The sequence below is a fragment of the Chlamydotis macqueenii genome, chromosome 8 (assembly GCF_036417535.1).
Source record: "Chlamydotis macqueenii isolate bChlMac1 chromosome 8, bChlMac1.mat, whole genome shotgun sequence".
Taxonomy (NCBI): domain Eukaryota; kingdom Metazoa; phylum Chordata; class Aves; order Otidiformes; family Otididae; genus Chlamydotis; species Chlamydotis macqueenii.
In genome coordinates, this window is record NC_141563.1 from 12287041 (window position 1) to 12304903 (window position 17863).

The following is a 17863-nucleotide window of genomic DNA, read 5'->3' on the forward strand; positions in this document are numbered from 1 at the left end:
TCATGTGGCTCTCCCCAGCTATCTGGTAGCTCTTGTTTCTTCATGAATTTTTAAGCATGGTTCCCAGTGACTTGGAAATTTAATTCCTTTAGTTCTTTTGACTGCATCTCACACAGTGTACATGCAATCTTATGATACATTTTGTTAATAGATGTATTATCAATGTATCCCTGTTGTGGTATCCTCTCCATCATCTTGGTTTTCTTATTACTGTTCTTAAACTTATTCATCCTATTCTGCATCCCTCCTGTGGCAGCAGACAATTTTTCATTGGGAAGCTGAAATTGTTATCTGGCCAAATCTGCAGTGCTGTCCCATCAGGGGAAAAATATCTTCCTGATCCTTCCTGTTGATCAGCTTGTGTCCTGAAGCATGATAATTGCTCACTCTTGTTATTTTTAAACCTGACTAATGCAGCTACATATGTTATTCTTCCTTATATAAACACATAATCCTTTTTTAATCTTGCTGAAAAAATTTGTCTGTATAATATCTTGTGGTAGAGAATTCTCCGTGCTGATTTATAGATAGCATTAGAAAAGGTCTCCTGACAATCAGTTAAATGTGCAGCCTCTCATGTTAAATTGTCCCTTGGTTTTCTTATGTAACAGGGTGCATGAGGAGCTTAGTTAATTTCCATTCTATTTGTTTTATACATCTATAATCCCTCCTTGCTTTTGTTTCCAAAATAAATAGTTAGTCTTTAAAACATATCATTTGGAAATCCCCCTCTTGTCTGCCTGTAATCAGTTTATACTTCTGGAGTTCAGTTTTGTTCTAGTTTTCTTGCTGAGATGAGAAGATCAGAAGAGAGTGGTGCATTAGTGTGAAAGCTAAGGCAGATTTACATAATACCACTTTACTTTTATTGTGCTTTATCCTTTGTTTATACATTCAAACATGATTTTTATTTTTCTCTGCCTGTGTGCAAAAAACACCTCTTCAGTGACATGGTGCCAGGCTTTTTGGTTGAGTTGATGGTGGAATTTGACTGTTTTAAGTCACTGTCTCGTTCTTTATATTACCACCGAGGTGTATGCACAGTTGTTTTCATCTGCTTTCCTCCTGTCTGAGTGGCTGGGAGCCTTTTCAAAGGCAGTCACTGCTAATACGTTAATAGCAAGTGTTACCGGCCTCGTAAGCAAACTTCTTCACCTCCTTGCTAGTAATATTGAGGCATTTTTGTTGTTCTACAGGGGACAGTAGACTTCAACATCTTTGCTCCTGATCCCTGGAATATCCTGCTAGTTGTATCTTTCCATTTTACGACCCAGCTGTCTTCCCGTGCTCCTTTGCTTCCCGTAGCTTTGCAATGTTGCTGGCACCTGAGAGCATTTTCACTTGGCTACAGGTTTTTTTTTATTTCTTGATAGCTGCTTAAATAACATGCTTCATATACTAACAGCGTGCGGCAGTTGGGAGGCATTTCTGCTGTCGTCCAGAGTCACTTGAGTGTTATCTCTGTGCCCATCCAGTCCTTCCCCTCAGAGAGAACAAGTCTCAGCGCTCTGTAAATGATGATACCCACCTGCTGTTATTAATAATGCATTAGTGCTCCTCATCGAGAATATGTTCAAGATGCGTTGCAAGCCTCCAAAAGGCAATGTGTTTGTCCCCAGCAACACCTAATGTAGGTAACAGTGCTGCAAACCACAGCACTGTATAGAAGATTAAACTTTATTTTTGCCTATTTTATTCTGGCTTTTGTGCTTTGAAACGTACCACTAATACCATTGCATTTTATGGATGGATAATTTGTGTTATAGTTATATATGGTTGTATTAGTTCATGGCTGAATTAACCTTTCACTTTCAAAACAACAAAGACAATCATTATTTATTATGCATGGGCTGTTCTCTCCAAAGTGAAGAATCAGTGCGTCTACAGGGAGCAGAAGTCAAAGAGTTGAGTAGTTGATACTTGGGCTGCCTTTGAATTTGTTGGGCAGTTCATGTGCTGCTCTGCTGAGATTAAGGACAGACAGGCAGGCTGAGATTAAGTCCGTTGGCACGGACTGAGCATTTCCTGAAGCCAAAGCTGCCCTGAACAACAGCCATTCCTGAGTTTAGAATATCTGGGGGTCAGAGTTTCTGTTCCTTCCCTGGGCAGCTATGGAGGGAAGGCACCAAAGCCTGCTGAATTTATCACTTCTGCTGTGGCAATTTCTTCTTGGCAGAGTGAAAGAGATGAGGAGTTTAACTTCCAAATGAGATGAGTAGAATTCTCAGTGGGATTGAATTATTTTTCAATGTTGTATCAGTGGGATTTCTTACCCCAGTGTTTGATGCATTTGACTAAGGTGATGAACCTGCACTGAACCTATTCCACGTGCCTGCTTGAATGCGTGCTTGTGCCCTCCCACTCTCTCTCTTCTATCCCTGTTCCCCTAAACCTGTGGTTCTGAGGGGAGTTTGTACGGAGCTTTGTCTCATTATGTGTGGGCCATCAAATCTGTCTCTTGAGAGATTAAGGCGCAATTCTGCAGTTATTCTCTCACTAGACTCCTCTTAAAATACTGTGTTTACATGGTGCTGATCTCTTCAAATTGCTAGCATCCTACCTAATTTATTCTACCAAATATTTTGTACTTTTTAATGAAGAACATAATCTCATGATTTCTGGCAGTTTGGGTAATAAGTTTACATCTTTTTGTCTGAGGGTGTTTGTTTAAGCAGTAGAATTCCCACTGTTTTAAAAAATGTTCTGTGGTGGTTCTTAAAGCTCAGACACTTCATTATATTTAGGTATAAGAACCAAACACCAATCTATTTTGTGTTGAAATAAGTATTTAAGAGAAATGCTTAGACAATAAGAAAGGAAGTAAGGGTGGTTTTGTCTTTTTAATGGTACAAGCTACAGTCATTAGCATTGGCAGGGATTTCTTCTCTATAAACGGAAAAGGAAATAAAACTTTCCGTTAGATGGTATTGTTGCAAATAGTTTCTTTTTCATCACTACGTTTTTTTTATATCTGCATTCAGTACTTAAAAACATTTCCTTTGGCAAATTGAAGTCAAAATGCTCTACTCAGTTCTGGCACGTGTGAATTTTTCATGCTGCTCCCAGGTTGTCCATCTGTGAGCACTGGCCCTGCAGGAACTGCCAGCAAGGTGCAGAGAGTAAATACTGCAAATGTTTGCAAGTTTTTTGAGAATGACCAATAAGTACACTCTTTGTCTGACTAATTTTTATCCCTGTGTTCTTATTCTAATTTTTTCTTTTTTTTTATAGTCAACTGTGGATAGCCTTATTCAACCGCAGATAGCATATTTATTTCATTAGGGAATAGATTATGTTCAATTAAACCGAGAACATGTTTCACTAATGTTAAAGTAATGCCAATTTAAAATTGTGCATGCACACAGAAATGAATATTCATGGTCCCTCTCTGAGTGAGATTTGGAATTATTTAATAGAAATACTTTTCAACTTCTGCTAGATTGGTTCAGCTTTGTCTTATTTGCCCTTAAGGGGAGAAAACTATGTTATTTCATGTTTGCAATTTGAGTAGCCTGAGAGGTACTGGAATGAAGCCAGAGTCCACCAGATTTGAATCCCTGTAGTTCGGCTTGTTACCTTTTATGCTGAGAGGTCAGAATATAGGAAAGTGCCTTTGAAAGGGCTATACATCCTCTACTTGAATTCCAGCAGCGGCCCCAAGAGAAGCCCAAGAACATCTATTGATTACAGGGTTTTTTCAAAGGCACTTTTTCAATACCGGGACCAAGAAAAGTGCAGAAACATGGATAGAGTTTGAGTGGCATAGATAAAAACACTTCTTCCCTTTTGACCTTTTCACTCAGCACGCTATGTAGATTTGTGAGGGTTTTTTTTCAGTATCTAGATATCAGGCCTTTTCCACTTTATTTCCTATTTCAGGAGAATATAGCAGCTTTTACCCCTGAGGAGCCTGCTGGCTGGCAACCCTCAGATATTGAAGGGCAACCTTAAATGTAGCACTGCCTTCAGATGCAGAAAACAGATTTCCTCTTCCCTCGTCCCCTGCAGCACCATCCCAAGGGCATCCCAGTTTCTCTGTGCTGCCTGTGGATGGGCACGTGTCCGGCTCTGGTGCATGTGAGCAGGTTGTTTCCTACACAAGTATTTGGGAGAGGATGATCTGCATATACTGGAAAGATCCTGCAGCCAGTGTCAGCTATGGATTGGCTTTCAGTAATGCATCACCATCCAAATCTCAATGGGAGAGAGGGGACAGGCCATTTTGCTGTATTTGTTGAAGATGTCATGAATGTGGGCCTGAGGAACTGTGGATTTGGTGGGATTTATTTTTTTTTTTACACTTGAGAGAACCCACGTCCCAGTGTGTATGGACAGGGGAATTGTGCTATTTCGAGGAGTGAATTGTATCGAATAAGAGGGACAAACTCAATGTAAAGGGAACGAGAATAATGGAATGAGGAAAGGTACAGGTGGGGTGAAGGTGTGCTTATTTAAAGGGAAGAGGATACATTTTGTTTCAAAAGGAGCACTGAGTGTATAGGAAGATAAAGGCAAATGTGAGACTGGAAAATTGGTTTAGAGATGCTTGCAGCATATGTTTTGAACATGACCAAATACAGGCTTTGCTGTTTGGAAGCAACCTCTTTTCCAGCAATTAACCTGGCATCCATCTACTGATGAGAAGAGGGTAATAGCCCTTTCCTTTGAATATTTTCTTCCTGAAGAGGTGAAAGAGATGTGAGACTTTTCAGACTAAAAGATTACAGATAAAGTCATCTCTTGTTGTGATGGCCTAATTTTTATGAGCCTGAGAGATTAAAAAGTCACATACTTCAGGCTGGCTGAGTCACCTGGAGCCAATAAAACACTCTTGCTTTGTCAGTGTTCTGTGCAGGAAAGAACAAGAGACCTTGTTTGTCTCCAGTTTGCTGATTTCTGTATTACAGGAGGCAGCTGTGGGCAACATCTGTCACCTGTCCCAAATGCAGCTTGTGGAGGCTTGCCTTGTGAATGTGTTCAAAATCTGCTGTACTCGACTTCCATGCTAGCAAAACACAGATTATGGGAGAGAGAGCTAGCCCTGGCTGACGATGATTGTCACTAGACCTTTACTAAAGTAAGGCTGCAGACCTGCAGGTTCAGTCCACATCAAAACATTCACTTTGAGCAAATTCTATCAACCTATAACCAGTCTATAATATTCTTAATGAACGTGATTTCCCTCACTTGTGTCTGGTGAAATCTCCCGACAGCAGTGCACAGGGTACGGTGGCTTTGTGCAGCTGTTTGGTGAAGGAACAGCACAGATTCGACCGGTGAGACATTGCTTAATCCTGTTGGATGAAGAACCTCTGTATTTGCTTTGATCATGCCAAAGAACGTATGTGCATGTATGTCTGCAAGGCCTGGAAATATTTTGACACAAAATGGTTTATTTAAAATGCGTATTAAGCTCAAAGTAATTTAAAAGGCTGTAGGAGCAAATCAAATGTGCAGGTGTTGAAATATTTCTGTGATTTCCCCACACGTAGAGATGCACACACCCCTTTGTGTATCAGTGGTCAGATGTACTCGTGTTACACTACTGATAATACAGCAGGAGCTCTTGATGGTATCTGAAAGAAGGGAACTATGAGGAGAGGCTGAGGGCTTGTTTGTCTGGAAGGAAAAGGCGAAGGGGAGATACAAGGCAGCCTACTGCAATGGAGAGGGGAATTACAAAGATGATGGAGCCAAACTTTTCCCATTGTGGCAGCTGTGTGAAGTGTGTGAAATCTTTTGACGTTTTAAATTCTGGCTAGTGAGACTATTGAAATGACAAATTATTGTAAGACTTTCCTGCTATATCTAAATTTAAAAGGAAAACCTGGATGCAACTGTGAGTGCAATAGAAGCTCATAGTAAAAGACATCCTATGTTCTTAATCTGACCAAGAATTAAAAACATGGTGTGTAAATGGGAGCTAGGAGCAAATACAGGTATCTAATCTAAGACTACTCCTTATCAAATGATAATTGTGGGATTTGGCATCTCTTGTATAATAGTTGGAATTAATTGAAGTGTACCTGTAATGTGAGTAGTGCTAATGACTGGAATTTGAAGCTATCACATACTGAAACTGTCATTGACCATCCAGGCCTGCCTTTCTTCCTGCTCAGAGGAATCCCAGTACGCCACGTTTTGTCATCGTTGTCAGCGGGAATCACTGCTCAGTTTGGACTCGGTGACAGCGCACTGATTGATTTATTACCGGCATCATTTCTCTGTTTCACTTCTGCAACTTCTCATTTTAGGGCTTCTTCAGTAAACGTCTGAAAGGATCCATCAAGAGGACAAAGAGTCAGTCAAAACTGGACAGGAACACAAGTTTCCGTCTCCCATCTCTCCGCAATGCTGATGACAGGTAAGGTTCAATGCATCTCCCAAAACAATCTCTTCTCATCCAGAGGCACTGCACAAAATATACATGCAGTATGCGTATGCGCTCACAGAATAAGAGAAAGGAGGGGGATTTATTGTTAAACTGGCAGATGGGCGGGGTTTTGGACTGACTCTAGTATGGTAGGATTTATTTAGTATACAATGTACTGCTGACACAGGACTGAAAACTTTTACTACTCTTAAGAGCTGATGAAAAGTTCAGGTTAACCATATGGACTCAAAGACCTTTTTCTGCATCAAATAAGCAAAACCATTGCATTGATCAGCTTTAGAGAAACTTACCTTGATGCATGCAATATTTATCCAGAGATCAGTGCAGTGGCCAGCATGAGGAGTTGTGTTGGTGCGAGCAGATCGGTTCAGCTAGCACTGGCAAAGCCCAGAGACAGGCAGTACAGTGCAGGCACATTAAGAATCCTTGCTAATATCAGGCACTTGTATCGTTACTGCAGTGTTACTACAATGAACAGACGGTCTGTTTTTCAGAAAACTGGAAAGCTCAGTAACTTCTCACCATCTTAATGCTCCATTTGGTGTATTCTTGCCTGTTTCGTTTGTGGCTAGCAATTCATTCTGGGAATGGGTTGCACATGAGGCAAGCAAAAGCTCTCACACAGTTTCTTGTAACTATTTGTAAAGTCTCTTGCTTGTTTTTATTAAACATTACTCTGTGTTACATTCCACAGTAGCCCAGCAGGAGAACTAGATTGAGTGAAAAACAGGTTGCCCTGTACTTAAGGCCACGGCAGGCTTCTGTGGTTTTTACTTTGTTTAGTGCATTTTTCCATTCTGCTTTAGCCAAGTTGAATTCATTAGTTCTATCTGTCATGCTGTGCTGCTTCAATCAATGGTGCTATCTTCTCCATCTGAAAGGCAGTACCATAAAATCATGGAGATAGCAGGGCTTCGGATGTTAGAGGGCTTGTTAACTTCAGCAGTTGCACAAAGACTGCAGCTTACCAAATGTGACTCACGATGCGGATGATGTTGCTCCTGTAGTCATGGTAATGTCCACCTGGTCTGTTTTGTATCAAGTTTTGTTATAAATCCCTATTTTCAGGAAGTTACAACGTGGCTATAAAAAGCAACTCAGTGAGCGTAAGCATGTTAAATAATGCCACCGTGTGATAAAGTACCTGTTCTTTTTAACATTGTTTGTAACCAGCTTTGCTTGAAGTTTTTTAATGCAAAAATCTCTTTGGCGTAAATAATGTTTGTCTTTTCCTAACTTGGTACTCATGCTGAATGTGGACTGATGATACTTCCTTTTGCAGTGTAAGGGAAATGCTGTCATTCTGGGAAAGCAATAAATTTAGCTATAATTAATCCCTACAACTTTGATTTAAGACATGATATTATATACAGCAAAGCCGCCTTCTCTTTAAAACTGGATTCCCCTCTACTCCCTGACAGCGTGGGCACAAATTGTCAACCAGACTTAAATGAAACATGGATTTTCTCTGCTGGCTTGCAAAGCATAAAATCTATTGCATGTGATGATGGCATGGTCTGTTCTGTCAGTCCCCTTACATCTCCTTGGCATGGATTTAAAAAAGGAGATCCAGGAGCAAATGAACTGAGAAGTTCCCATGGCAGAGTCCACACAGAGGGTTGAGGGACAGAGCCCTGGAAAGCCGGTGATGTGCGGGATGTTACACAGGGACAAACCGGTGGTTGCTTTTTACTTTCCATCCAGTCACGCTTCTCCTTTGGCCTTCTGCACTAGCCTTATAGCAATGCACCTTGCATCTGCAGGGCAGGAGATGGGACAGTGTTTTGGGGTTTTGGCGATTCGATATGATCATTTGCTACTAATGGAACGAAGCATTTTTGATATCAGTCTGTGTAATCTTCCTCCTTTCAGAGAGGTACACGTGCTGAAGTGAAGAGGGGGCACAGTTTGGAGGCAAGGGAGATAATTTGAGAGTAGCCAGGCTCTGTGCAAGGCAAGCTGAGGTTAACTTTATTTGGAGATAAATCTTTGCACAAATGAGTACTGCTGTTCAAAAGCAAGCTCTGTTTGAAGCCTTGTGCTGCAGGTGAGGGTCACAAATTGCTGATAAGTTCTTTTCGGAAAGAAAGCATAACAGCAGTACTCAACCTTGTAGTTACCTTTTGCTGGAAAGACTGAAGGTTTAATGGAGTTCTTTGCATTTGTGGTGCAATCAGAGAGTGCACCAATTGAATATACCAGCTTTGAAAGTTTATGGTTAGAGTATTACTTTTCTAATGGTATCTTATAAATAAAACAAAAAAGGAAATTCTGTTCCGCTGTAAAGTGAAACTTGCCAATAATTTCTCCCTTCCTTCCCGTAAGTTCCTATGTCTAAGGGTGCCTGAAAAATGCAGTCGGTGGGTACAATAGCAGGAAAAACAACTTGGAAATCATGTGGGAATGAAGCACTGACGATGAGGAACAGATTAGTATACTGAGAGGAGATGGGCTGGAGGAAAGAGAAGGCTAAAAAGATTGATTTATGTTTAGAATTATGCTGTTGTTTGGGATTTTTTTTCTGACGGGACAAATCAGCAACAACTGTTTCTGCTTGAAAGAAAATAACACATAGCAGCTGACTCTTAATTCATGAGAGGGAATTGCCATTCTTTCACCTGCTGCTCTCCCTGCTTTTTGTATGAGTCTCGATCTGTTGCTGTAAGAACTTTCCTGTCTTACCCCAGTGAGTCAGCCCTTTCCCATTTTAAACAGGTGATGTCATGGTGTTATACAGGTTTTCAGGGCCAGGTTGACTGATAGCATCTACCTTTTCTTGCTCTGACAAATAGAAGAGCCCTGCCTTCAAAGAAAGTATTATATAGCTTTATAAATTAAAACTCTGTAAGAAATAGAAGGAAATAGAGGCTGCTGTCATGTTGCTTTCTCATGCTTTTGAGGTGTTTGGGTCCTGTTAAGAAACAAGAGATGTTTATAGATAAATATTTGCACAATTCTAGAGAAAGGAAGATTAGTTACCCTAGTGCAAATCAGGATTTGGGATTTGGGATCCTCCATGCTATGCCGGATGGTGACAGAGGATGGATGCTGTCTGTTCAGGGTTTATTTAAAATAGAAAGGATTCAGGAATGCTGTAGGAAGGAGTGATGGAGATAAGTTGCAGATTTTTTTGTAATCAGATTTCCTGTTTCAGCGGAAATCTACTGACCAGTCTGTAATTCACATCACTTCTATTACTCTGGGTTCAGGTTGTTTGCTGGGTGGTCTGTTGTACTTGAAAACTCGTGTTTTGTCTTTACAAGGCACTGACGTGAGAAGACTTAGATTCTCCTCCGTTGTGACCCATGCCAGATGTGAATGAGGCTCTTCAGATGTGTAGACTGTACAGCTCTCACCATGGAGCTATCTGGCACCATGTTACCGTATCATCTTTCACAGCTTTTCTAGCCTGTTTCCCACTGCATTCTTTGAGCTCTTCAACCCACACATTTGTCTCTTAACATTTTCTCAATTACAGTAATACATAAAACATGTAAAAAGGCATGACAAAAGAACTAAGGAAAATCACATTTGAAAGGAGAGACCAAATTAATATTTTCAGTTTGCAGCCAGGAATTTGAGAGTATTTTGAAGTGGACCAACAGTTCTTGCCTCAGTTTTGTTTATGGTGAGGGAGAAAAGATGGCTGAGACTGGCTGCATATGGTCTCAGCGACGGCAATAAAGCTCTGCAGACAGCTGGGAGGGTTTTGCCCTGTTGGGATTTACTGCCACGTGGGAATCCTCCTGCTTTACTAAAAGTCATTTTATGGCATTATCAGATAGTCGTAGACGCGCGCAGGATCCGTGCTGTGCTTGCTCAGAATGGGCTCGGGCAAGTTGCAGGGAAGTGGGTAGCCATGGCTCTGGGGTTCATGGTGAAACGGTATCGCTGCTCAAATGACAGCTTTTTCTACTTTCGGTAAGTTCTCTCTCCTCCCTCTTGGTTTTTTTACAGTATGAAAATAGCACAGATTATATACATAATAGGAGCAAATCTTGCTGTGGTTTTTGTATTCGTTTATTTTAATTTAATGCTAGTTTTCAAAAGAAGGTGGGTGATTTTTATCCTGATTTAGACCTAAGGATAAAAATCTATGTTACACAATGCGTTATTAAGGCTTGACTCACTCAGAGCTTGTATTCATTCAGCGTATCTGCTTCTATCTGCATACTGGAGTATGGGGAACGGGGAGGAGTGGTTTGTTTCCAGAGAGACGTCTCGCTCCTGTTTTGGTGAACATATTTCTTTCAGCCAGTTTTTTCAGTCCTGGTGCAGTTGTTTGTTTTTCAGTGAAAAATGAACAAGATCACTCAATCCTGTTGTCACAAAGCTTCACCATGGTGCTAGACTGCTCTGTCCCACCTGCAAGCTCACTTGACCCCTTAATAAAAACACTTCTTAATGGCTGATGCTTTTCTTCAAACCCCGGGCTCCTCTACATAGCATTCGCCTATAAATCACTTAGCAGTGAAATGAAACTGCATCGGTTAAGCATCTCTGGTCCAGCTAAACAGAAGAATTTGAAACGTTAATAGCAGACACTGTGGTTACGGTAGAGCGAGGAGAACGCTACCACTGTGAAATCCAGCAGGTTGTTTGGCTGCACTGTATGAGGTGTCTGTTAGACAAGCTGTGATCTGTAGGAAGAGCAGGCAGGCAGGGAAGGGCTTTGCAAATCCAGGATTCAAACAATGAGGCTTTGGGTAGGGCCTTGCAAGAGAAGACCAGAATCTCAATGGAAGGCTAAAGCAGTATGCTCAGAAAAAGCCAGTGTTTAATTGCAACTGAGTAGCACTTGCATCTAAATAACTTACCCTAAGTTTCTGATTTTTTAAAAAAAAATATTAATAATGAAACTGGTTAGACTTGTAGAATTGTTGACCAAGTAATAGGATGTTCTGCTAATTGGCAGTTGGAAAACGAAGCGGGGTGTGGTGCCTACAAAATGAACGCTTGCACCGGCAAACCTGATGCTGCAGCACCGGCAGAGCGCACCTGTACTGCCGATGATGCTGCCGACGCTAGGGTCCAGTTCAGCAGGGCTGGGATTTCGAATAGCAGCGCTGAGCAGAAAGTTCTCTGCGTTACAGTCCAAGCTCTCTCCTGTGACTTTGCGAGTGGCTAAGTATTGAATTCAACTTTCTGGTCTCGGGGAGTGTCTCCAAACACACGGGTATTGTGCTGGAATTATTTGAAGCATGCAGGCGTACAGTTTCGCGTAAGACCAGTGGAGACATGGCTTTAGCCGGGTGCTTGGGCTGAACAAAAAACTCTTTTCAGAATTCTTTGCCTTCACACCAGTTTGGTAAAGGAAACAGATTATGGGATTCTGTTCCTTGGTTGTTCATTTCTATACATTTATTTTCTTATCTTTTGGATTATTGATGTCCAGGGCTTGTTTTCCAAGCAATATAGTGCTCTCCCTGGTAAGCTCAGTAATTGAAAGTGTTTTGTGCTTTGTAGGTTGGCTTTTAAATAGGTCAAAATCAGCAGGAGAGCCTCATAACCAGAGCAATTAGGATTTTAACCCTTTATCTTACATGCCTTATAGACAGTAGAATATAATAGAAGTTGTCTAATAGGCTGCTGTGTGGCCATGGATGGCCACAGAAAGCCAGAGGTTTCTAGTTCCCGGCTTACAACCAAGACGTTCCTGTAGTGGAAAATTACTGTATTATGGTGTGCGAGGAGAGAGGGTCAGCCTGGGGTTGGGCCAGCAAGATGGTGTTGTTGACGAAATCTTTTTCAGCAGCAGTTGCATGCTGCTGCCAGATCAGTGGTTTGGGGCATTGGCTGGGCTCTGATTTAGAAAGAAATGATGCAGCTCTGAAGACCAGTACTCCAAAGCGTATGAAAAGCGGTGAGAAGTTGAAAATGTTCCCTAACGTGCTCCTCCGCCATCTGCTTTTCCTATTGGAAAAAAAATTATGGAGAATACATAAGTAAGAATTGTTTGATGCCGTTGGTAACTATTGGCTCTGAACTCATGTGTCATTCCTTTGCAATCTTTTTGTTGTGTGCAGTAATAGATAGAAAAGGCAGCAGGACAGAAGTTGATCATCGGAGGTTTATTGTAATTCAAACAGGATTGGCGTTGTTAATGGAGCTGTTTAACAGAAACAGATTTGTACAAACAACCCTTCCCCCACCTTTTGCATGTGCGATCTTCCTGTTTACAGTAATCTGCTTCTCTGGGATTATCTCTCTCTTTAACAGAGACTCTAAGCAATACTTATATTACCAGTAGCTTCCTACCCAATACAGGAGAGACCCTGTTAATCCAGCCCCTTTGCTGGACGCTAGGAAATAAGTTAGTGCAAAAGGGAAGCCAGCAAGCAATTTTCTTTCATTGTTACTTACAGCTTCAGAATATCGGATGAGGCTTTAAAGCAGCAGAGAACTATTATTTCTGTATAATTATTGCCTATATTGATTGAGAGGCTGCTGATTTAGGCACAAGTCAATGATTTACTTTGCAGATCTATCAATAGATGAAATGTATACCGTGACGCTTACAAATGCATGTACTTGTGTTTGTAAATGCATGCGGTTGCATCTAGCCAACAACTTTACGACATTGCTGCGGTGTTTATGGAAGATAAAGTGCCAATTCTAAGCCACTTAATCAGTTTATTGAGCTGTTTTAAATATGGTAACTTCAAGGGATTGCTCAAACAGCTAGACATTCCTCTGCCCCAGGACCCTTAGTCAACAAAACTAACCGTGCTCCAGCTGATCTGAAACAAAACAAAACGTTCAAAGCGAACTCTTCAGAAGAGCAACGTAGCAGAATAGATGCTACTAAAAGATTTAACTTGCAGGACGGGATGTGGAGGCACGGAGTACGATTGCCGTGTGTACCTGCCTTTGCCCTCACCCTGTCCCCAAAGGCTTGGAAGATGCCCTAGTCTCTCCTGCTGTCATTAACTGTCTGGGTCTTGTTAAACTCATTGTAGGAAAGGAAGAGGAGGTGGTACTTTTTTTTCTGGAGAGGTCACCTTTGCCATGCCTGCCGAGCAGCCTCCCTGTGCCTGCTGCCTCTCCCGGCTGCCGGCCCCTCCTAATCTCCTTACAGAAGGCCACACCATGGCAACGTGCACCCGGGAGCCTCTTCATGTCACCCGTGGGACCGGGTGGGAGCACAGCAAACAGGGAGAGAGATTTCTTTGCCGGTGTGACTTTTCTTCTTGCCCCAGCATATCTGCCCAGCATGATGCTCGTCTGAAATTTGTAACCTATGGCTTGAGGAAGAACTCCTCCTGGATTTTCTTTCTCTCCCAGCAGGATTTATTGTCTGAGATGTAGCCCAGAGCACGAAGTTTGAAAGGAAGGGCCATGACATGTGGCACCGCTATGATTTGGGGATGCACTGCTAAGTGGCTATACAATTGTTTCATGTAGGTGTGCTTGATTTGTCTTATTCCAAGTGCAGCCTTCGCTTAACTGGGATTTGTAAAATCTCTTTTTCTTTCTCCTTTATTTGGTAATTAATTTTCTTTCCTTCCTCTTCCCTCTCTTTGTGACCACTCCATGCCTTCCTTCTCGGACGAGAAGCTAAGGCGGGAGTTGGCTGCAGGCTTGCAGCCAGCTCCCCTGCATCATGCACTGAAGTACTTTGTTAGGACTGGAATTGCTGAGAGTTTGGGATAGGGACAGAAGCCAAGTGACCTCAGCAGTCCTTTCTGGAAAGGAGAAATTAGAGAGGATTTTGCAGAGATGATATTAAAGTGGTGTATTGTGGTGTTTATTTTAGACTTGCCCTACCTTAACTGCAGCAAGTGTTCAATTATACATGGCTGAGGTTTTAGGTTTGCGTTGGTGCAGCTGCTGCTGTAACCTGTTATAACAAAGCAGGCACAGTGCAGCCAACACATTTGTACCAGTGCTGCTGTTTTGCATTTGAAATCAGTGTCTTTGTAATATCCCTCTGATGAAAGGTTTTTGCTGCCTGTGCTTAGATCATTCAATATATTAAATGGGAACAAAGTTCTCCCTTACTGTTTAATAAATCTTATCGTACATGAATCGACTAGAATACCTTCGGCGTTTCGTTGTGTACAAAAGAGCAGTCAGATGAACTCTGCTTGTTGCTTTACACATACCCTTTGTGATACCCAGGTTTTTGTTAAGCAGCTTTAGAAGTACGGAAGACACCTTTTCCAAATGTTTGGTTTGGTTTTTTTTTTTTTCCTTTCTGTTTCCCCGTAGGATTGCTCAAGGGTAGGAGGACTTTGATCTTGCTATGGTTACAAAATATGAGGATTTTTATATATATATATATATATATGTATATGTATATGTATATGTATATATGATATGTGAGTGAAGTATATAAAAACTACTTGTTTTTCAAAATTAAGGAAGCTGTTAGAGGTAGAGGTGCTTTTCACTCCTCCATAAATACTTTTTTTTTTTAAAACATTTTCCATTTGATACTGAACGTTGATACTGGGACTTGAATAAAAGAAGAAATACTGTAACAACTGTGACAAACACAGGTGAGAGAGCATCATTTCAGAGCATTGCTTTTTTCTGCATAATGTGTAGACAGCAGATGCCTTTCTACTTTCACATCCGTTCTTTGTGCTCAGTCGCACTTGCTGGATGTGCAACCACTTTTGTGGACACACTTTCATGGATCACAGAACAGGCATAGGGACAGCATGGGCTTTGATATCGTAACAAAATCTAGACCTGCCAGGTAAACAGCTCTTCTTCTGCTAAGCTGGGACTCAGCGCTCTTCCTCCTTGTTGGTCATTTGTAAAGGCTTTGACTTAGTTCTAGCTAGAGTAAAAATAAGATATGTGTGCTTGCACATCGTGTTTGTCCTTTGAAGTAGAAATGCTAGTTGTGCTTAAAGTATCATATGACTTTATTACAGAAGCTTATAGTCCAGGTGTCAGCTTGGAGTTAGGAGGAGCACAGGTGAAGCCACTGTCACCTATACATTGAGCATGTTTTACAGTGATGTTTGACAATAGAACTCCCTCCTACACACAAATGTCACATTAAATTGAACTGGGAGAATAAAGGAGGTGTTAGAGCACATTTTGTAACGTTGCTGTTGGCTGTAAAAAGCTACAGCATACTGGAGGGAGGGATATGTCTTTGGAAAGTATTTGAGAACTGAGGGGGACAACGAGAAGATTGCCTTGATAAAAAGGTACTGTGAATTTGGGAGATGCCAGCTCTGGTAGAGCTCAGAGATTTACGGGACAGTCAACTGAAAAAGAGAAGCAAGCAGTATGTGGTACTGAGGGGGAGTTAAAAGAGAATGGAGGTATCAAAGAAATTGGAAGCCATTAAAACTGGAGGAAGCAGCTGAAGAAGAAAATGCAAAATTTGAATGTAGGTAACTGAGTTGAGCATTGTGAAGTGGGAAACAATTTGCGTAGTTGATGTTAGTGTAAAGACTTTGTATGGTAAGAAAAATCAAGTGTATTGCAGGGGGACTGTCTGCTCTAATGGGAGTAGCTATCATTCTCCATTGGTTTAGAGATTTAGAGATTGGTGTGCTTTTTGCTGTTAATACACAAAATTTATCTAGTAATCTAGATAGCAGTAAATATTTGCAGTAACACATCCATACCTATCTGTGGGGTTTCTTTAAATTTCAGCAGTTAAGTTCTGAACTTTTTGTTTTGCTGTTCTTTTGCTGATGGCTCAGCACCTACGATTTCTAGGTCAGTGGGAACAGACTTCCTGGGCTTGTGTAGGTGGATATTTTCTTAGAAGTCTGGGATTACTGGCCTAATATTATTTTCATAAGGTTTACAGACTAATTGTAGAAGTTGTTCTGAATAAACACCAAGTTGCAGCTTTCTCTGGGACTTTGCCAACTCTTTTGGTAATTGTGAGAAAAATAATGTTTCCTTTCCCCCTTGTTCTCCTACAGGTCACGTGGGTTGCCAAAGCTGAAAGAGTCCCGTTCCCATGAGTCTTTACTGAGCCCAGGCAGCGCCGTGGAGGCCCTGGATCTTGGGTCAGAAGAAAAAGTCTTTGTCAAACCACTTCACAGCAGTATCCTTGGACAAGACTTCTGCTTTGAGGTAAAGAACGCTCTCCAAACACGCAGCCGATTATATGCTTTCAGTCAGTCTGAGCCCTTGCAGTACGCTGTTCTGTGACTTTGTAATTGGAGAACAGATCAGCAGCCACTGCTATGCTGAGGTTTGGGTGGGGGCTGTCTAAGCAGCATGCAATTTTGAAGTCCTTGAGGCTAATGGCATCAATCGCTCAGTGGAGAGAAATCTTTTCCAGTTACTGTGCCTTCTAACTGAAAAATCTCTTTAATTTGATAAATATCTAAGCATTTATAGTTTGCATGTATGGCTTAAACATACTATTGTTCATAAGCTGTGTATTCGTCCTCTCCAAATTCACCTAAAATTAAATTTGGAAAATATACTATAACTAAGAAACATGATTTCCAGTCAGAGCATCCTTCCATTAACTCTGCTCGTTTGCTGATTGTTAAAGTAACTGCGGACATGTCTGTTGCACCATGGAGCGGGATGCAGAGATCCTCTTGCTGTTTCAGCGCAGCACCACGTGGCTCCTAGCTTTGCTTCAGAAACAGGCTGTTGGTGTGAGCACGGTCCTCACCTCGCAGCACCAACAGCATATTCGTGTGTACTGTTTGGAGTGTCTTAAGGCCATCGTATTGTGTCGTGGCAGGAGCATGTGACAGTCTGTCTTCAGCAGGAGTAGTCAGATGTGTCTAAAATCCAGAACAAAGATCTGTTTATAACCTGGAAAACTGCTCTGGCAGAAAACCAGCATATCAGGCCCATCTCCCTCGGGATGTATCCAGGAACCGTTCCTGTTTGCTTCAGTCTCATTCTTCTGCTTGGAAGCACTTTCCAGCTTGCTTAGGTTTGGGGAGTTGAGTGAGAAAAACTGCCAACAGCTTAGCTCTGAGGATGTTGCCTCAAAATGCTTTTTAATTGCGTGCACAAATGAATGGAAAGAGTAAATGAAGCTTCTAAGGCTGTGTAAAAGGGAAAGACACCAAGGTGGTTCCCTCCCATGCGAAAGCAGAGTTGTCTATGGCATCGAGTGTCAGGGCCAGATCAGAGGACAACTCCTTCGGTTTGTTTTAGACTGTTGCTATATATATGGACCCTTGGAAATACTTTATATTTACTGAAGACACCATTTCCAGTGTGTTTTCCACATAGTAATACATTGTTAGTTCTGTCTTTAGACTGTTAGTAACCAAGTCATCTGCCTTTGCAACTTAATGGGGAAAACTGCAAGAATTTAATAGCTATGGATCAATCAACAAGTGGTTTTTTTTTAAAAAAAAAAAAATAAATTAACTGGTTGATTAAAGCCTTGTTTAAAGTCTTTAAGAGGAGGCTCTGGTATTCCTCATATGTTTCTTTAGTTTTATATTAATTTGAACTGACGTTTTTTTTTCCTCTACATTTTCTGAGCCTTTTAACTTCTCTGCCTTCTAGGCT

General features: G+C 41.4%; 1 protein-coding gene across 9 annotated transcripts in view; it reads left to right on the forward strand.

Annotated features, from left to right (window-relative positions):
- The window catches only part of RASAL2 (RAS protein activator like 2), a 187311-nt gene that overhangs the window by 138528 nt on the left and 30920 nt on the right, over positions 1 to 17863 (forward strand). For all 9 annotated transcript variants that reach the window (XM_086754063.1, XM_086754065.1, XM_086754066.1 and 6 more), the window contains 2 exons: positions 6255 to 6364; positions 16294 to 16447. In XM_086754063.1, the coding sequence (XP_086610189.1) occupies positions 6255 to 6364; positions 16294 to 16447 (264 nt within the window). The remainder of the gene's footprint in view (positions 1 to 6254; positions 6365 to 16293; positions 16448 to 17863) is intronic.